Source organism: Schistocerca americana, chromosome X, assembly GCF_021461395.2.
Source record: "Schistocerca americana isolate TAMUIC-IGC-003095 chromosome X, iqSchAmer2.1, whole genome shotgun sequence".
In the NCBI taxonomy this organism is placed as follows: domain Eukaryota; kingdom Metazoa; phylum Arthropoda; class Insecta; order Orthoptera; family Acrididae; genus Schistocerca; species Schistocerca americana.
This window is the reverse complement of record NC_060130.1, coordinates 209,979,678-210,001,867: the sequence shown is the minus strand read 5'-3', so window position 1 is coordinate 210,001,867 and position 22,190 is coordinate 209,979,678. Positions and strand designations below refer to the sequence as shown.

At 38.9% G+C, this 22,190-nt stretch overlaps 1 protein-coding gene across 1 annotated transcript in view; it reads left to right on the top strand.

Moving 5' to 3' along the window:
- The window catches only part of LOC124554793 (ITG-like peptide), a 90,023-nt gene extending 71,133 nt beyond the window's left edge, over nucleotides 1-18,890 (top strand). The window contains exons 4-6 of the mRNA XM_047128445.1: nucleotides 13,492-13,635; nucleotides 17,714-17,802; nucleotides 17,924-18,890. Of these exons, the coding sequence (XP_046984401.1) occupies nucleotides 13,492-13,635; nucleotides 17,714-17,802; nucleotides 17,924-18,064 (374 nt within the window). The 3' untranslated portion in view covers nucleotides 18,065-18,890. The remainder of the gene's footprint in view (nucleotides 1-13,491; nucleotides 13,636-17,713; nucleotides 17,803-17,923) is intronic.
- Nucleotides 18,891-22,190: the final 3,300 nt, after the last annotated feature.

The following is a 22,190-nucleotide window of genomic DNA, read 5'->3' as shown; positions in this document are numbered from 1 at the left end:
ATCACATATTATGACATTCCCATTTTTTGAATTATGATTGTCCTGTGTATACCATGTCGGCCATTCTATGACTGAAAATTTTCACTTTCTTTCATATCAAATACTTATGAATATATTGTGTCTGTGTGATTTTTTGCGATATGATACATTCTTGTTGGTGCCTTCAATCTTTATTCACCGACATTGTTGTTTATGCCAAGTGTATTTTCTTGTCATTGAGTAATTTTATCTTGTTCACTTTTTTATGTCCCCACATTGTTTTTAGTGCTACGCCTAAGGCTGGTGCATGCAAGTCATTAGGACTTAACTGGCCAGTGGCACTGTCCCTCCTTTAGGTTAAGCGCTCAAAGGCTGAAAAGACTGGTGCATGCGGGTCAATGACCTAACCGGTCTCGGGAGAAAGCATGTAATACAGTTAAACTTCGTTAATCCGAATCCGAAGAGACCGCAAAATCCGGAGTTCGTGTTAAAAAAATTCGTGTGAAGTGAAACACACAGATTTTAATAAGAATACATGTACAGCAGTACACTAATGTGTAATACACTAAACTATCAATCACGTTATTGTAGACTTATTACACTATAAAGTGATTGTAATATCCAAGTACTCACAAATCATGTACGTTACTGTGTGGGAAATATTCGGTCATTGTTCGCTGATGTTCATGGGAACGATAATATTTCGTAATTTCATAACCGATTGTAATGATAGCTTCCGTAAACCCAGCACTGACGTCAGATGTCGAAGCGAACCATTCTAATCAGTCTAACGCTGTAAATATCTCCTGACGGGAAGGTGCAATGGTATCTGTATTCTCATCCTCTTCACTTTCTTCCGATGGCCATTCTTGCACCTCATTATCAGCTTTTGGGACTTTCAGTATTCCGGGCGGGAATAATATTTTTTACGCGTTAACCGAGAGTTCGTCATATTCGAGTTCCCGTTAACGAGGTTATACTGTACGTTAGTTTTAAGGTTGATATTTAACTTTTCCATGTGCATTTATATTATGTGTGTTTATTATTTCACAATATTTCCAGCTGTGTCATGTTGTTGTCTTTCCATTCTTTCTACGAATATTCCTATTATCCCTTGTTCAATACCTGTAAGTGTGCTTTTATATCTGTGTCGTTTTATTTGGTATGTTATGTCATTGTTATTGTTTGGAATGTCTTTTTTTATTTTCTATAGCTACATCTAAAGGGAAGGTACTAAAAGTTTGTACAGCGTTGTGTGTTCATCCTTTTTTTTTTTTTTCTATGGGACTGTTGTAGCAGCATTCTCCTGTCGACAGGAGAAGACTTTTTGTAGAAACATCTTAAAACCCTTGAGTCAACGTTTTCACTTTTGAATGCCAGGTATTACATCCAGACTGTCAATAGGTGCTGCCCACAATGGGGTGAATAGGTCTCTGAGGAAAAGTCATTTTCTGGTACCTGCTCACTTTCATATTCTAGCAACATATTTTAGACGTTGCCATCATCAGATATCTGTACAAGAAATGTAACTATATAGGAAATAAAAAATAGCTACAAAATCTAGTTAATCGTACAGATAAAAGTATAAAAAATCAGTAGAAGACACAAACAATTCCTAGCGAATGATAATTCGTGAAATTGTTGCTCATATGCTGGCTCCAATGCAGGTGTCATTATGTTGACTTTTTCAGATCTATCAAATAGGAGCACTAACATCATTGGAAGCTTCTCTCTGACATTTATTCAATTCAATTTACTATTTCAGTTCGGTTATACAATCTGAACCATATACTGAATAAACCGTAGTGCCGCCGACAAATGTCATTTGTCTACCAAAGATAATCTGGGAATTTATGGCCAATGTGCGAGCGTTGACGTAGTCAATAGTAGCAGGTGTAATGTAGGTCTCTGACTGGTGGATGGAGGCCCCCAAATTATAAAGGGCGGAACAATTAGAATGAAAGCAGTCGCTAAGTCTGGCGCTATTGAGGAATTATGGCTTATTTGCCATTGCTTTAGAAATAAAAATTGGCGATTGAGGCGGAAGTGTGATGGGCGGAGGGAGGATCCCACATAAATAAAAAGGAATAATCGTTAAGAAAGTCAATCGCAGGGGGTGACGTTGTTACTAGTGCAAGTATCGGAGAGAAAAGAGCCACGCTACATGGCACCACATTCATCAATAGTGACTCCTAGGGCCACACTATACCTCAACCTCTTATTACAAAGGTCAGCAATCGTTTAATTTATGACAAGCTATTGCTTGCAGTCGTCAGTATTGAAGTTAATGGCGGCTGCCGCTCACATAACTGTGTAGAGTGTGGCAACACAATTTCTTCCCTAATCTGAACTTGTGTCCTGTCTCAAATAACTTCGTCATATTAAGACTGTTGAACTCTAATCTCTATACTTGTTTTCCTCAAACCCAAACATTATGCGTGCTGTGGTTGTCTAGGTGTGACTCGTCTTTATCCATTTGGTACATGGGATCCAACATTGTTATTTTTGTGTGTTCAGCACTCTGGTTGGACATGTATGATTTTTCTCACACACGCAGAGTATCAGTAGCCAGCACAAGTTTCTTAGTATAACAAATAAGCACACTTCTATCAGTGTGCTTGTGATTGTTACTACTACCACATGTAGCTACAGTAACTATGAGGATCGTGATCTTACAGGTTATGTATCTTCAAATGATTTGCAATCTATTTTTAATTCCGATTTTCTTCGTCTTGCACTTTATTTTCATTTATACCTACATCACTTTGTTTGGTTTCCTAAACATATGTGATAATAACTATGTCTGAAACTTATTATACTGGAGTAGTAAATACACGTTCCATTCACTGAACGACTTCACAGAAGCTACCTACACCCGATATTGCAAACTTCACGTATGTTTTAACTGCTGCATGTCTTCATGTCACAACTAAGATACAGCAAACTGTTTCTTTAGGAAAAACCAATATCCACATTTAATGAGTGTAGCTCTAAGTGCCTAAAGATTTCTCAAGGTTCACTTCTACTTTAGATGGTCTCTGTTCTCATAATATGAGGTATGTCTTTCTTCTTCTTTCTTCTCTGCGGTCGTTGGACAACATCATTCAACCTCTTTAATGCCACCACTAAATTATTTCAAGTGCGTGTGTGCAGGTGGAGAAACAAACTTAATTTAAATTTCTAGCCCTTTTATACTCAACGAAATGACGAATGTACCTATACCCTGATGAATATACCGAGTGAGGTCGTGCAGAGGTAAGACACTGGACTCGCATTCGGGAGGACAGCAGTCCAAATCCCTGTCTGGCCATCCACATTTAGAAGTCTGTGCTGAGCCTAAATCGTTTAGGACAAACAAATGGATGGGTCCTTTGAAATGAATATAACTGATTTCCCTGAAACGGTTCTCTAATCTCAGCACGTTCTCCATCTCTAACGACCTCTTTGTTGTAAGGGTGCTAAACCCTAATCTTCATTCTCCTTCATAATTCGTACCCAGGTTGTCGAGTTGTGAGAGTTATCATTATCCCGTTGGTATGTGATATTCTCTGTTGGTGTGGCTGTGTATCAGTCTGGTGGGAAGTGTGAAGTGTGTGAGTGGCTTGCCTCACACAGGATATAGGTGCCGAACAGATGCCAACTTATTGACGTGGACATCCCTAGATGACCACATCCGAGACGAGGTACAGCTGACGAAGGATCTGTGGGTGAGGTGGTACGTATATGCTTAAAATTAACATGACATGGAAGTGATAGTTTATCACTTATGACGACATGCACATTTTTTGAATTATGATTGTGCTGTGTATACCATGTCTGTCATTCTATGCTGAAAGTTTTCACTTTGTTTCATATCAAATACTTATGAATATATTGTGTCTGTGTGATTTTTTGCGATATGATACATTCTTGTTGGTGCCTTCAAACTTTATTCACCGACATTGTTGTTTGTGCCAAGTGTATTTTCTTGTCTTTGTGTCATTTCATTGTGCTCACTTTTTTTATGTCCCCATATTGTTTTTAGTGCTACGCCTAAGGCTGGTGCATGCAAGTCATTAGGACTTAACCGGTCAGTGGCACTGTCCCTCCTTTAGGTTAAGCGCTCAAAGGCTGAAAAGACTGGTGCATGCGGGTCAATGACCTAACCGGTCTCGGGAGAAAGCATGTAATACAGTTAAACTTCGTTAACCCGAATCCGAAGGGACCGCAAAATCCGGAGTTCGTGTTAAAAAAATTCGTGTTAAGTGAAACACTCAGATTTTAATAAGTATACATGTACAGCAGTACGCTAATGTGTAATACACTACACTATCAATCACGTTATTGTAGACTTATAACACTACAAACTGATTGTAATATCCAAGTACTCACAAATCATGTACGTTACTTCTTGGAAAATACTCGGTCATTGTTCGCTGATGTTCATGGGGACGATATTATTTCGTAATTTCACAACCGATTGTAATGATAGCTTCCGTAAACCCAGCATTGACGTCAGATGTTGAAGCGAACCATTCTAATCAGTGTAACGCTGTAAACATCTACTGACGGGAAGGTGCAATGGTATCTGTATTCTCATCCTCTTCACTTTCTTCCGATGGCGATTCTTGCACCTCATTATCAGCTTTTGGCACTTTCAGTATTCTGGGCGGGAATAATATCTTTTACGCTTTAACCGAGAGTCCGACTTATTCGAGTTCCCGTTAACGAGGTTATACTGTACGTTAGTTTTAACGTTGACATTTAACTTTTCCATGTGCATTTATATTATGTGTGATTATTATTTCACAATATGTCCTGCTGTGTCATGTTATTGTCGTCTTTCCATTCCTTTTACGAATATTCATATTTTCCCTAGTTCAATACCTGTAAGTGTGTTTTTATATCTATGTCGTATTGTTTGGTGTGTTATGTCCTTGTAATTGTTTAGAATGTCCTTTGTTATTTACTATAGCTACATCCAAAGGGAAGGTACTAAAAGTTTGTACAGCGTTGTGTGGTCACCGTTTTTTTGCTATGGGACTGTTGTGGCAGGAGTCTCCTGTCGACAGGGAAAAAGTTTTTGTAGAAATATCTTAACACCCTTGAGTCAACGTTTTCACTCTTGTATGCCACGTATTACATGCAGACTATCAATAGGTGCTGCCCACAATGGGGTGATGATGTCTCTGAAGGAGTCATTTTCTGGTACCAAGCTGACTTTCATATTCTAGCAGCATATTTTGTACTTTGCCACCATCAGATATCCGTACAAAAAATTTAGCTATATATGAAATAAAAACTAGCTGCAAAATCTAGTTAAGGGTAAATAAAAGTATTAAAAATCAGTAGAAGACACATACAATTCCTAGCGAATAATAATTCATGAAATTGTTGCCTATTTGCTGGCTCCAATGAAGGTGTCATTATTTTGACTTTTTGATACCTGTTAAATAGGAGAACTGTCATCATTGGAAATTTGTCTGTGATATTTATTTCAATTCAATTTTCTGTTCACTTCTACATAAGATGGTCTCTGTAGTCATAATATGAGGTATGTCCTTCTTCATCTTACTCCTGTGGGGTTTTTGGACAACATCACTCAACCTCTTTAATGCCACCACTAAATTACTTCAAGTGCGTGTGTGCAGGTGGAGAAACAAACTTAATTTAATTTTCTAGCCCTTTTATACTCAAAGAAATGACGAATGTACCTATACCCTGATGAATATACCGAGTGAGGGCGTGCAGTGGTAAGACACTGGACTCCCATTCGGGAGGACAGCAGTCCAAATCCCTGTCTGGCCATCCACATTTAGATTGTGCTGAGCCTAAATCGCTTAGGACAAATAAATGGATGGGTCCTCTGAAATGAATATATCTGACTTCCCTGAAATGGTTCTCTAATCTCAGCATTTTCTCCATCTCTAAAGACCTCTTTGTTGTAAGGATGCTAAACCCTCATCTTCATTATCCTTCATAATCCATACCCAGGTTGTCGAGTTGTGAAGGTTATCATTATCCCTTTGGTATGTGATATTCTCTATTGGTGTGGCTGTGCATCAGTCTGGTGGGAGGTGTGTGAGTGGCTTGCCTCACACAGAATATAGGTGCCAAACAGATGCGAACTTATTGATGTGGACATCCCTAGATGACCACATCCGAGACGAGGTACAGCTGACGAAGGATCTGTGGGTGAGGTGGTACGTATATGCTTACAACTTACATGACATGAAAGTGATAGTTTATCACATATTATGACATGCCCATTTTTTGAATTATGATTGTGCTGTGTATACCATGTCTGTCATTCTATGCCTGAAAATTTTCACTTTGTTTCATATCAAATACTTATAAATATATTGTGTCTGTGTGATTTTTTGCTAATTGATAAATTCTTGTTGGTGCCTTCAATCTTTATTCACCGACATTGATGTTTATGCCAAGTGTATTTTCTTGTCATTGAGTGATTTTATTGTGTTCACTTTTTTTATGTCCCCATATTTTTTTTTTTTTAGTGCTACGCCTAAGGCTGGTGCATGCAAGTCATTAGGACTTAACTGGCCAGTGGCACTGTCCCTCCTTTAGGTTAAGCGCTCAAAGGCTGAAAAGACTGGTGCATGCGGGTCAATGACCTAACCGGTCTCGGGAGAAAGCATGTAATACAGTTAAACTTCGTTAACCCGAATCCGAAGGGACCGCAAAATCCGAAGTTCGTGTTAAAAAAATTCGTGTTAAGTGAAACACACAGACTTTAATAAGTATACATGTCAAGCAGTACACTAATGTGTAATACACTACACTATCAATCACGTTATTGTAGACTTATAACACTATAAAGTGATTGTAAAATCCAAGTACTCACAAATCATGTACGTTACTGTGTGGAAAATATTCGGTCATTGTTCGCTGACGTTCATGGGAACGATAGTATATTGTAATTTCTCAACCGATTTTAATGATAGCTTCCGTAAACACAGCACTTACGTCAGATGTTGAAGTTAACCATTCTTATCTGTCTAACGCTGTAAACATCTCCTGACGGGAACATGTAATGGTATCTGTTTTTTCTTCCTCTAGACTTTCTTCCGATGGCCTTTCTTGCACCTCATTATCAGCTTTTGGCACATACAGTATTCCTGGCGGGAATAATATTTTTTGCGCGAAAAACAGAGAGTCCGACTTATTCGAGTTCCCGTTAACGAGGTTATACTGTACGTTAGTTGTAAGGTTGATATTTAACTTTTCCATGTGCATTTATATTTTGTTTGTTTATTATTTCACAATATTTCCTGCTGTGTCATGTTATTGTCATGTTTCCTTTCTTTTTACGAGTATTCATATTTTCCCTTGTTCAATACCTGTGAGTGTGTTTTTATATCTATGTCATATTGTTTGGTGTGTTATGTCCTTGTTATTGTTTAGAATGTCTTTTCTTATTTTAAATAGCTACATCCAAAGGGAAGGTACTAAAAGTTTGTACAGCGTTGTGTGTTCACCGTTTTTTTTGCTATGTGACTGTTGTAGCAGCATTCTCCTGTTGACAGGAAAAGACCTTTTGTAGAAATATCTTAACACCCTTGAGTCAACGTTTTCACTCTTCTATGCCACGTATTACATGCAGACTATCAATAGGTGCTGCCCACAATGGGGTGATGATGTCTCTGAAGGAAAGTCATTTTCTGGTACCTGCTGACTTTCATATTCTAACAACATATTTTGTACGTTGCCATCATCAGATGTCTGTACCAAAAATGTAGCTATATATGAAATAAAAACTAGGTACAAAATCTAGGTAATCGTACAAATAAAAGTATTACAAATCAGTAGAAAACACATACAACTCATAGCGAATGATAATTAGTGAAATTGTTGCTTATATGCTGGCTCCAATGAAGCTGTCATTATTTTGACTTTTTGAGACCTGTCAAATAGGAGAACTATCATCATTGGAAGTTTTTCTCTGATATTTATTCAATTCAATTTACTATTTCAGTTCGGTTATACAGTCTGAGCCACGTACTGAAAAGCAGCGTAGTGACCCCGACAAATGTCATTTGTCTACCAAGGATAATCTGGGAATTTGTGGCCAATGTGCGAGCGTTGACGTAGACAATAGTAGCAGGTGTAATGTAGGTCTCTGACTGGTGGATGAAGCACCCAAAATGTAAAGGGCGGAACAATTAGAATGAAGGCAGTCGCTAAGTCTGGCGGTATTGAGGAATTATGGCTTATTTGCCAGCGCTTTCGAAATCAAAATGCGTGATTGAGGTGGAAGTGTGATGGGCGGAGGGAGGATCCCACATAAATAAAAAGGAATAATCGTTAAAAAAGTCGGTCGCAAGGGATGACGCTGTTACTAGTGCAAGTATTGGAGAGAAAAGAGCCACCCCACATGGAGCCACATTCGGGAATAATGACTGCTTGAGGCCCACTATACCTCAACCTCTTATTACAAAGGTCAGCATTCGTTTAATGTTTGACAAGCTAATGTTTGCAGTCGTCAGTATTGAAGTTAAAGACGGCTGCCACCCACAGAACTGTGTAGAGTGTGGCAACACAATTTCTTCCCTAATCTGAACTTGTGTTCTGTCTCAAATAACTTCGTCATTTTAAGAATGTTGAACTCTGATCTCTATACTTGTTTTCCTCAAACCTATTCATTATGAGTACTGAGGTTGTCTAGGTGTGACTCGTCTTTATCCATTTGGTACGTGAGATCCCACATTGTTGGTGTGTGTGTTCAACAGTCTGGTTGGACATGTGTGATTAGTCTCACTCACGCAGAGTTTCACTAGCAAGCACCTGTACCTTACTATAACACAGAAGCACAGTTTTATCAGTGTGCTTGTGATTGATATTACTACATCATGTATCTACAGTATCTATGAGGAACGTGATCTTAGATGTTATGTATCTTCAAATGATTTGCAATCTTTTTTGAGTCCGATTTTCTTCGTCTTGCAGTTTATTTTAATTTCATTTATAGCTACTTAATTTTATATTTTTTTCTATAGGTATGTGATAATAACTTCGTCTGAAACTTATTTTAGTGGTGTAGTAAATACACCTTCCATTCACTGAATGACTTTACCCAAAGCTACCTACACCAAATTTTGCAAACTTTACGTATATTTCAATACTGTTCCATAACAGCTGCATGACTTTATGTCACAACTAAGATACAGTCAACTGTTTCATTAGGAAAAACCAATATCCACACTTACTGACTGTAGCTCTAAGTGCCTGAAGATTTCTCAAGGTTCACTTCAACTTTAGATGGTCTCTGTAGTCATAATATGAGGTATGTCTTTCTGCTGTAGGGTTGTTGGACAACATCACTCAACCTCTTTAATGCCACCACTAAATTATTTCAAGTGCGCGCGTGCAGGTGGAGAAACAATCTTAATCTACTTTTCTAGGCCTCTTATACTTAATGAAATGACGAATCTACCTATAGCCTGCTGAATATACCGAGTGAGGTCGTGCAGTGGTAAGACACTGGACTCGCATTGGGGAGGACGGCAGTCCAAATCCCTGTCTGGCCATCCACATTTAGATTTCTGTGCTGAGCCTAAATCGCCTAGGACAAATACATGCATCGATCCTTTGAAATGAATATATCTGACTTCCTAGCAATGATTCACTAATCTCAGCATGTGCTCCATCTCTAAAGACCTCTTTGTTGTAAGGGTGTTAAACCCTCATCTTTGTTCTCCTTTTTAATCCATAACCAGGTTGTCGAGTTGTGAGAGTTATCATTATCCCTTTGGTATGTGATATTCTCTATTGGTTTGGCTGTGCATCAGTCTTGTGGGAAGTGTGATGTGTGTGAGTGGCTTGGCTCACACAGAATATAGGTGCCAAACAGATGCAAACATATTGATGTGGACATCCCTAGATGACCTAATCCGAGAGGAGGTACAGCTGACAAAGGATCAGTGGGTGAGGTGGTACGTATATGCTTACAATTTACATGACATGAAAGTGATAGTTTATCACTTATGACGACATGCCCATTTTTTCAATTATGTTTGTGCTGTGTATACCATGTCGGTCATTCTATGCCTGATAATTTTCACTTTGTTTCATATCAAATACTTATGAATATATTGTGTCTGTCTGATTTTTTGCGATATGATACATTGTTTTGGTGACTTCAAACTTTACTCACCGACATTGTTGTTTGTGCCAAGTGTATTTTCTTGTCTTTGTGTCATTTCATTGTGTTCACTTTTTTTATGTCCCCATATTGTTTTTAGTGCTACGCCTAAGGCTGGTGCATGCAAGTCATTAGGACTTAACTGGCCAGTGGCACTGTCCCTCCTTTAGGTTAAGCGCTCAAAGGCTGAAAAGACTGGTGCATGCGGGTCAATGACCTAACCGGTCTCGGCAGAAAGCATGTAATACAGTTAAACTTCGTTAACCCGAATCCGAACGCACCGAAAAATCCGGAGTTCGTGTTAAAAAAATTCGTATGAAGTGAAAAACAGATTTTAATAAGTATACATGTACAGCAGTACACTAATGTGTAATACACTACACTATCAATCACTTTATTGTAGACTTATAACACTATAAACTGATTGTAATATCCAAGTACTCACAAATCATGTACGTTACTTCTTGGAAAATATTCGGTCATTGTTCGCTGATGTTCATGGGAACGATAGTATATTGTAATATATAATATTTCGTAATTTCACAACCGATTGTAATGATAGCTTCCGTAAACCGAGCACTGACGTCAGATGTTGAAGCGAACCATTCTAATCAGTCTAACGCTGTAAACATCTCCTGACGGGAAGGTGCAATGGTATCTGTATTCTCATCCTCTTCACTTTCTTCCGATGGCCATTCTTGCACCTCATTATCAGCTTTTGGCACTTACAGTATTCCGGGCGGGAATAATATTTTTTACGCGCTAACCGAGTACGACTTATTCGAGTTCCCGTTAACGAGGTTATACTGTACTTTAGTTTAAGTTTGATATTTAACTTTTCCATGTGCATTTATATTATGTGTGTTTATTATTTCACATTATTTCCTGCTGTGTCATATTATTGTCGTCTTTCCATTCTTTTTACGAACATTCATACTTTCCCTTGTTCATTACCTGTAAGTGTGTTTTTATATCTGTGTCATATTGTTTGGTGTGTTATGTCCTTGTTATTGTTTGAAATATTTTTTCTTATCTTCTATAGCTACATCCAAAGGGAAGGTACTAAAAGTTTGTACAGCGTTGTGTGTTCACCGTTTTATTACTATGGGACATTTGTAGCAGCAGTCTCCTATCGACAGGAAAAGATTTTTTGAAGAAATATCTTAACACCCTTGAGTCAACGTTTTCACTCTTGTATGCCAGGTATTACATACAGACTATCAATGGGTGCTGCCCACAATGGGGTGATTAGGTCTCTGAGGAAAAGTCATTTTCAGGTACCAAGCTGACTTTCATATTCTAGCAGCACATTTTGGACGTTGCCATCATCAGATATGTGTACAAAAAATGTAGCTATAAATGAAATATAAGCTAGCTACAAAATCTAGGTAATCGTACAAATAAAAGTATTAAAAATCAGTAGAAGACACATACAATTTGTAGCGAATAATTCGTGAAATTGTTGCCTATGTGTTGGCTCTAATGAAGGTGTCATTATTTTACTTTTTGAAATCTGTCAAATAGGAGAACTATCATCATTGAAGTTTCTCTCCGATATTTATTCAATTCAATTTACTAATTCAGTTCGGTTATACAATCTGAGCCACGTACTGAAAACCAGCGCAGTGCCCCTGACAAATTTCATTTGTCTACCAGGGATAATGTGGGAATTTATGGCCAATGAGTGAGCGTTGACGTAGACAGTAGTAGTAAGTTAAATGTACGTCTCTGACTGGTGGATGGAATCCCCCAAATTATAAAGGGCGGAACAATGAGAATGAAGGCAGTCGCTGTTTCTGGCGCTATTGTTAGTACAAGCTCTCAAAGTAGAAGACGCACGTCACATCAGCCTGTTAGTATTATATCAGACATATATGGTAGTAAACATGAGGCAGTGAATGTTATATCCTACGAGTGATAATCCGAGGAATTATGGCTTATTTGCCTGCGCTGACGAAAGCGAAACGGCGAGTGAAAGGCGGGAGTGTGAGGGGTGGATGGAGGATCCCACATAAATAAAAAGGAGTAATCATTAAAAAAAAGTCAGTCGCAGGGGGTGACGCTGTTAATAGTGCAAGTATTGGAGAGGTAAGAGCCACCCCACATGGAGCCACAATTGGCAATAGTGACTGCTTAAGCCACACTATACCTCAACTTCTTATTACAAAGGTCAGCAATCGTTTTATATTTGACAAGCTAAACCTTGCAGACGTCAGTATTGTAGTTAAAGACGGCTGCCACTCACAGAACTGTGTAGAGTTTGGCAACGTAATTATCGCTCATGTCTTTCCTAATCTGAACTTGTGTTCTGTCTCAAATAACCTCGTCATATTCAGGCCATTGTAACTACTGAGGTTCGTTAGGTGCAACTTGTCGTTAACCCTATGGCACATGGGTGCCTACGTTGGTGTGTCTCTTCACTGTTTTTGCGCTGCTGAACTGTGGTAGCAATAGTTTTCTGTCGACGGGAAACGACGTTTTGGTTATACATATTATGCTCTGTGAGTCACTGTTTCCGATAAAAAGGCACCAGGTGTGTCTTGTAGGCAACTGACACTCTGATTATCGGTCTTTTTTGAATATCATTATTTGTGACTGTTAGCGGAAATGTTTTGTTTCACTGATGCTTTCGCTGTATCATTACTTCATCAGCTGTGCATCATTATGCGTTTTCTTACTCATATGTTCACATGCTAATACGAACCTCGTTCATTAGTTATTATTATAATTCATGTTAATAGATTTTCCATTTGTTTCCACCCATAACTTTGCTCATCCATGTTTTCTCATTTGACTGTAACTATCTTTGTGGGTTCTAGTTATCTTTTAGTTTTCAAAACGACCGGCCCAATTGTTCGTTGGTATCTAATATACGTTAATGTGTGGCCAATGAACGTCTTTCACGTTGTGCAAGGCCAGCCACACTTTCATTTCCCTGCAATGTAGCTAATATTTAAAGTGGATACTTTCTGGATAACAGTGTCTCACACTTGGTTGTTGTTCCTATCTCAGGTACACAATCGCCTTTCCACGTTGAATGGCAGTGAGCCCGGCAAAACGCTATTTATGTTTTCTTTCATTGTCACATTGTAAATAAGAAAATTATCAGTTTTCCACAACAGCTACCTCTTCTAAGATTATTTCTGTGTTAGTGTCTGCATAAGAGAATTACAGTTCGAGTATTGCAAGCTTGTGTAATCTGTTCGTCAGATAACGCATGCCCTTTGTTTGGTGTCGTACCACTGTCTCAGTGATCTTCAACTTGACACAAAATTGTCAATATGAGGACTTACCTCGTCCTTTACCTGTGAGATTCTGCCCTATGGACGCTGTGACGTGATGAGCCCGCAGCAGCGGTGATATATTTTCAGTTGTAGGGTCCTGCCTATTCGCGTACGGGCTGAAACAGGGGGAGCTGTGCCGCCGAGACAGCGACTGCGAGACGGGTTTGTTGTGTGCAGACTCCGCAGATGGGCGCACTTGCCAGCCACCTCTCACCAACAGGAAGCAGTACAGTAAGTATTTTCTGATTATATTCCCCATTGTAGAACCCACTGCCTCACCTGTCTCCAACTCCTAAGCTCTACAGACCAGGGAGCGAAGGGCAACACTAGTAAGCCAGAGGACTCGCATTCAGGAAGACAACAGTTCAACTTCCCTAGAATCAATTAAGGAAATTGCCAGGATGGTTCCTTTAAAAATGACTCATTTGATTTCATTTCTCATCCTTCCTTAGTCTGAGCGTAAGCTCTGTCTGCTCTGTCTATAATGACCTTTTCATTGGTGGGATATTAAACCATTTTCTGCTCAACCCTTCCCCATTCCGCGTTGGAGCTTTGTCCCTAATGAGTCGTCGACGGGACGTTAAACCACTTCTTTCCCCATCCATCCCCAGTTCGAGTTTGGCCGCCATCTCTAATGATCTCGACGTCGACGGAACTTTAAACCACTTCCTTCCCCATCCTTCGTCAGTCCAATCTTGAGCTCAATCCCTAATGACCACATCACCATCTGGATGTAAAACCTTAATCTTCCCTCCTTCCACATATGAAAGACATTCTAAAATTTCTAAACCTATCACAAAGATGACACGAGGATGGCAAAATTACTGTGGGAAATGTTCGTTTAGTTACTTGTTTGTGGATCTGTGATAAATATTAAACCAGATATACCGATGAGACAAAATGTTATAACCACCTGCTTAATAAAGTGTTGGTCTACCTTGGGAACGCAATACAGCAGTGATTCTGCGTGATATGGATTCGGCAAGTACTTGGTAGTTTTTCGGAGGTATACAGCACCAGATATTTATGCTCAGATCACACAGTTCTCGCAATTTATGGGCTGGTGGTTTATGAATGGAGATCTGCAGCCAATAACATATTAAATATCTCCATCGGCTTCAGATCAAGCGAATTCAGTGGCCAAGACAACGTAAGTTCACTGTCATGGTCCTCAAACCACTGCAGCACGATTCTGTCTTCGTGATACGGAGTTAACCTGCTGAACATGCCATTGCCACTGGGAAAGAGATCAGACTTGAAGATATGTATAGGTGATACGCAGTAATGTTCGCCTAGTCCACAGCTGTGAGTGTGGCTTCGACTACTGCCACAGGTTCAGTAGAATTCCAGGCGATTTTTCCCCTTTTACATAATACTGCCCCCATTGGCCTCTGTCCGTAGCACAGTGCATGTTGCGAGCAGCCATTTACCTGGATAACAGTGTAACAAAAAACGTGATTCATCCGACCAGCCGACACTTTCTATTGACTCGCGTCCAAAATGGATACACCCATGCCCGCTGCAACCATAATTGACGATCAGATCACATCGTTGGATCGACAGCGGAACACTTAGGGGTCGTCTACTGCGAAGCCACATCTTCAATGTAATGATCTGTGACGGAGTGATCTTGAACAGCCGGCCGCGGTGGTCTAGCGGTTCTAGGCGCTCAGTCCGGAGCCGAGCGACTGCTACGGTCGCAGGTTCGAATCCTGCCTCGGGCATGGATGTGTGTGATGTCCTTAGGTTAGTTAGGTTTAAGTAGTTCTAAGTTCTAGGGGACTGGTGACCATAGATGTTAAGTCCCATAGTGCTCAGAGCCATTTTTGATCTTGAACACTTGTACCTGCACTACCTCTGTATTCTATCGTCAGATCTGCGACACATAGCCGTCTATCCCGATTTACAGGGCGGAGAGGACTCCGTTCTGTGAGGAGGCGTGGAGGTCCAGCACTGCGTTACCTGCCTGTACAGACACAGCCCGTAACGATAGTACCAGGCGCATGCGGGGAGGCTATGCTGCTACTCGTTTGCCGCGACATTGCTTCTCTTGCGCATGATCGTCGGCCATCTGGAATCTTAGACTATCGAAGGGCTTGCTGGTGTGGAAGCTCCTAGGCTCCGTCACGGATTCTGTCTGTACATTTTTAAAACTCTCAATAAAGGTGGGCAGGTGTCACCGAGGGTTTTGCCGAACTAAGCGGTCTTAGAGAGACCGTTTGCCGTTTTCTTCACGCGTGTATTAATGTTGCATCCCTCCCCCTGATCACGCCACAAGGGGACACAAAGTAGGAGCGCTGAAAAAGCGTAAGCACCCTAATCTGCTTCAAATCATGTTCAGATTTCGTCGAATGGTGTTCAATGGTCCCTAGTGGTTCCAATCTGTTCAAAAAATCAAATCGTTCTGAGCACTATGGGAATTAACTTCTGAGGTCATCAGTCCCCTAGAACGTAGAACTACTTAAACCTAACTAACCTAAAGACATCACACACATCCACGCCCGAGGCAGGATGTTCCAATCTGTACACGAGAGCAAAAATTGTTGCACTCCATATAACGGGTGCGAAAATGTTGATGGGGATGCAGCCCCATATTGTCCTTAGAGAAGGGTTAAAACGACCGAGGGTGTCAGCACTCGCAACAGTTGTGACCGCGAACTGTCTAGTTTGATGGCGAAATGTGCGAGAGTCGATATCCCACGGTAGGGGGTGATTGCATTGATGCCCTTTACGCCACCACGTGTGGCATTTTCTGAGCGGCGGTGAGTCTGGAATGTTTTCCTCAGCCACTAATAAGAAGAATGCGTGAATCCAAAGCCGGTCGAAATGGGATGAAATGTTGATAAGACGGGGTGTGACGACCTTTCGTCGATCCCGAGGGTGACGTCGCAGAGCGCCACACTTTTGCGCCATTACACAAGAAGGTTATACGCAACTTCGAGCCAACTTTCAAACTTAAGCGTTGCACTGGGTAGCAATTACGGGCTTTCGAAAAACTGATCCTTTAATTCTGTTGTTCATTGTTGGTGTTGCATTGTAACTGTCGGCGACAAGGATCAAACTGCGGTACGACTGCTTCTTTGACTTCTTAAACCGCTCGAAATGGCAGTGGGGATACTTTCTACATCTACGCTATAATAGCGATCATGATCCAGTCATACTAAAGCTATGTAGATCTTATCAAAAACAACAACTAAATATCTCTACACTTCAAATAACACGCAGACACAAATATGAATATTAAAAAGATTTTGTATATTGCAATTTTTACATCTTGGTGAAATTTTTTTTAGGGCATAATGCTTCACAAACCTCGTTTGGAGAAAATGACGCACCGAATTAACAATCAGAAATCTGGTAGCCATGGTTGTTAACGTTTGTTCTTTTTTTTTTCTTTATTTTTTACTAGGTTTTCCTCGGTTACTGGAGTGGTTTTCCGTTTCCATCAGTAAAATGTAATACATCAGCATCACGAGATAAAATGGAGCAAAGATTACTTTAAAATCAACTGCTATTACAACCTCCAAACCCCGCACGATTGTACGCTTAGGACGGGTGAGATGGTAACAGGGGAATGCAGAGATGACAGATCATTCTCGTAGAGTGCATTACTATTGTGTAGGAATGAGCAAAGCTTCCACATTGCTGCATTTTGGCAGCTGACACAACACGTGTCTTCCGAAATGAGTTTCTTCTGCCACAAGAAATTTAAAATGTCATTTCATATTTTATCTGAGAGACTCCGTGAATGCTTCAGATTATTAAGAAACTGTGCCCACTCTTTGTCCCTCCAAAGATATCGAACTTTATACGCTTGATTTTATACAAAAATTAAGTTTTACTTGTTTTTCAGTGCGATGGGACTTGATGTTGTGGTCTAATCTCGTCCTGTGTTTGTGAGGTTGAGTGTGAGGCGCCGGCCGCAGTGACCGAGTGGTTCTAGGCGCTTCCATCTGGAACCGCGTGACTGCTACGGTCGCAGGTTCGAATCCTGCCTTGGGCATGGATGTGTGTGATGTCCTTAGGTTAGTTAGGTTTAAGTAGTTCTAAGTTCTAGGGGACTGATGACCTCAGATGTTGAGTCCCATAGTTCTCAGAGCCATTTGAACCATTTTTTGAGTGTGAGGCGATGGAAATTTGTCAGCAACAATACATGTTGATCCCTTTTTAAAGTGTTTACTCTTTGCGATGGACTTGCAGCAGCGAATTCTCCGTGTGGTGACCGCTATAAAAGCTTTGATATCATTAACAGCTTAAACCCTTCATATATTTATGTCAGTCTGAAATTGACAATTGTATTTGTTTACAGGTGAAGACTGTACTATGAGCAGTGAATGTGACATCAGTAAAGGTCTGTGCTGCCAATTGCAGAGACGTCACCGCCAGGCCCCTCGCAAGGTTAGTGCAAGTTACAGTTACTTGCTACCCATTAATACAATCCGGAATTGCAAAAGAAAGTAATTTCGGAATTCAAGTGCGTGATGTGGCTTATCATGAATTTTGTCTGTTGCTCTTATAGGTTTGTTCGTACTTCAAAGATCCCCTCATCTGCATCGGTCCTGTTGCTGCCGACCAAGTGAAGGAAGACATAGAGCACACTGCAGGGGAGAAACGTATTACTGGGAAAGTGGCTTCATTTAATCATATTCGTCGCAAATAATTGGAAGACACATGATTACTTAAGGCCTATATAAATCATCTTGTGATTATGGCGTACACAAACAAAGAAAATATTCAAAAATTCTCTGGATTTTGAAAAGCATTACATAGAATGAATGAGTGTCCTTGCAGTAGTTAATCTCTGAAACTCCCCATGTTCATCGTAAACGTTCACAGGCTTAGAGTTTCATTTTGCATTGTTATTATGAGAGGATTTTGATAAAATTGTTGTAGTAAATAACAAGTTAAATAAATTTCGCGGTAGTCTGTTTTCCTTATCTCTGTATCCTTAAGTGCAGTGGATTTATTCAATAAGGAAGTCACTGAAATGTTTTGATAAGGAGAACAGTATTATACTGCTGCATTGTCATAGTACCTTTTAAAACTTTTTAGGAATGAAGTTCTATGAACGAAAAGCATATTATATTTCTACGAAATTACAAAGCAAGAATTCATACTGAACAGAAAAAACTTGTTTTTAAATATTTGATGAGATATTAAGCATAGCATGATTGTGAATCCCATTTCATTCACAACATGGTGCAAGTGTATGAGACACTACTCTGATGAAATTCACATTCAGCGTTCAAGTAAAAGATGGGCATTCGAAGCAACCTATGAAGCATTATAATATGTGACTAAAAATTCCTGGAAAGTTACTTCGACAAATCCTCTCATAACTTATAAAATTATGAGCTTCATTTAACACAAAAATGCTCTAATGACTGCTGCATATATATTACCAAGTCTGTCCTATACTCCCAGCAATCCCTGAAAATTTATGTATCTATGTTGATGTTCCTGTATGAATAAAATATATAATAAATCGATGTTTATATTTAATGTTGAGAATAATATAGACAACTGCTGACATAATGACAAAAAAGTGAAGTTACAGATGTGCAAGAGATTACAAATGCCACTGACAAAAACTACAGCATAATATCACAAGGTTATCTCTTAAAAGTATAGAACATCCTCATCGATAGTGTTCACTGTTCCTCTCGTCTATGGCCTCATTATAAGCTGTTGTGATATTTGAGAAATATGACTTTATTGCAACATGTTTCCACACAGTTGTCTTCCTTAATTTCATTTACAGTAAACTAATTGCATCAGTGAAGATATTATATGACTACATATTTTAATTCAATTATACTTTAAAATATTACAAGAAATTTATATGACTTAATATCTCTAAAACACTAACAAAAACATCCATTGCGATACATATCAAATAAAGAAAAGTATTTTTAAATATAATTTAATACTGAAATTTACATTTCATAAGATCTATTAAAGTTTAGTGTGAATTATATTTATATGAGGTGATGCAAAATGCTACATACTTTCCACAAACACATATCAAGGCAAATGCACGAATCAATATATTTTAACATATGTCATTATATACTGTTTATACATTTGAGTGAATTAAAGTATAAACATATGTACCATCCAAAAGACACTTTTTTAACATAAATCATAATTAATTTTAAAAGACAGCTTCATGGCATGAGATTAACAGATGTATAATTGTTATTTTTTCTCAGAGTATAGTCTTGACAAGAATGAAATTTAAGGAAAATTCCTTTGAAACCTGTCATATGTATTTTTTGTCATCAGTCTAATGTATGAAAAGTCTGTATTTTATTTTTCATATTCTGTGAAAATCTTTTCTATATTACAACATAGATTGTAACTTATTTTGACTAAGAGGGAAGATCATCATTCAGATTTAATGTATGTTAAACTTTACCATTAAATATATAACTTGAAGTAAATGTCCTGTTTTGCTTAACTCTATCCACAAAACATTATTCAGACAAAAATGAACATTCCTGCTTTCTTCTTTCATATATCTATGCCTCTCTATTGTCTTCCACAGTAACAATGTTGTGCCTGCACGATTATTAACAGAAGTATCAACTCTGTTTCACATTATAAAATCACTAATTTTTCGAAATCATTTGCTGATGATGCATCAAGAACAGGAGGCGAGCATTTCAGTAAGAAAGTGCAGGTATCATATATTTGGACACGCATTTACATTGTGGTATAAACTTTGTGGATCCCCTTCCTTGCTGCTTAATCCAAACAGGAAACAATCGAATAGTACTGTACTGTTTTCAGTTCGCCAGCTGATATATGTAATATGAAAATTATTCGCTATAGTCAGATACTCAGTGGTGTATATTCTGCAGTTAACACTGAACTGAAGTATTCTGCTTAGTATATAATCATAATGAACAATCATATATTCAAAAGCAATACAGACTTATTATCTTAAATAAATTTAAAATGCTCTAAACCATTGTACAGTTATGGGGATACAAGGAAGCTGTTGCATCCTGCGTGTGATGACAAGGTACAAGTGGTCGAGCGGTCAGGACTTGTGACTGGGCAACCATGGCTGACATTCAATGATAGAACAGGAGAGTTGGTCCAAGAAAGAGAATACATTTCATAGAACAGGAGATTTGGTCAAAGAAAGAGAAAATATTTCAGTGTATGGGATACAAAGGGCGTGCTTAGAGTAGGAAAAAAATCAATAATTTGGGTGACAAATATAATAATCAGCACACTGCAAAACATTGACACCTGACTTGGATTAGAACTGGATTAAGTACAATTAAAAACAGTAATAACATTCTCCATGTATTAGTTATGGGTAATAGTTGCACACAGTTCTACAGACTACAACATACCAAGACAGTTTCAATAAAAATGCAGAATTCCATTACCAAGTGCAAGAAATTGTGTACCATAAAACAAATGGAAACCTAATCTGCATTAACCAGTGTTAAAATACAGAAGTACAAAATCTTTTCTTTTATTACACAGCATATTCTCAGTCTAGGAGGTCGAACAAACTAAATAAAGTGGGCAACGAGAGGGGACGCGATCCATGCTAAGTTTTGTTGGTGACCGGTCATGGAGTGCAGTGCCAGAGGCTCTGCCTCCCAAGAAAAGACGCCAGCGCTACTCGAGGTCTGGTTCGTAAGAGAGAGAAGCAGCTGTGTTCTGCTCTGCAGAGCCCTCCAGCATCCACACACGTCACCTTCCTTCTACACGCACTACTGCCGAAACCAAAGGCGTGAATTCGCTATCAATTTCAACAGAGGGCTAAAGGCATCCCATGTCGGCATCTTTAACCGGACAGAACTGCCTTGATTCAGAAAGGTAGGCAATTTGTGTCTTGTGGGCACAGCCGAAGTTTCAATTGGATAAAACTTGTAAACATTTGGTTGGGGCCTTTAAAATAATTTTTTTCAATCAGTTCCCTAAAATATTCCTTAACTGGCTGCCACGTTGTACATGCTTCCCCTTTCCAGAGGAGTGGTGACTCACATTGTTTACAGAAGGATGTCAGCCAGTCCCTAGAGAGACGGTTTTCTCAAGCTGGGAACTTAAAAATTATATTGCTTTCACTTACATGTAGCCACATTCATCAAAATCTTGAGGTAAGTAAACAGTGAAATATTAAGTAGTCAAATTTTTTGCAAGGCTGTAGTGTTCTTAGTAATTCAGATAGTCGGAACTGTAAAAGAATGATTACAATACAGTAATGGAATGAATTTTGATGAATCAAAAAATTTATCTTAATGGCTTATGGTTTACACTGCTAAACACTGTGTAATAAATGGCTAGATATTGGTGAACTTAATCAGCACAGATATTTTAAAGTTTTACAGGTGCCCCTAGAAATTGGTAGTTGTTTGTGTTGTCTGGCTGCATAATGACACCAAGACAACAAATGTAAAATGCATCATCAACCTAACAGAACACTTAACTCCCTAAGAATCAATAATTTGGGTGACAAATATAATAATCAGCACACTCCAAAACATTAGAACTGGATTCAGTACAATTGAAAAACAGGAATAACATCCTCCATGTATTAGTTATGGGTAATAGTAGCACACAGTTCTACAGACTACAACATATCACGACAGTTTCAATAAAAATGCAAAATTCCATTACCAAGCGCAAGAAATTGTGTACCATAAAACAAAGGAAATCCTAATCTACATTAACCAGTGTTAAAATACAGAAGTACAAAATATTTTCTTTTATTACACAGCATATTCTCATTCAGAAAACAGAAAAATTTCTAATTTCTGGGT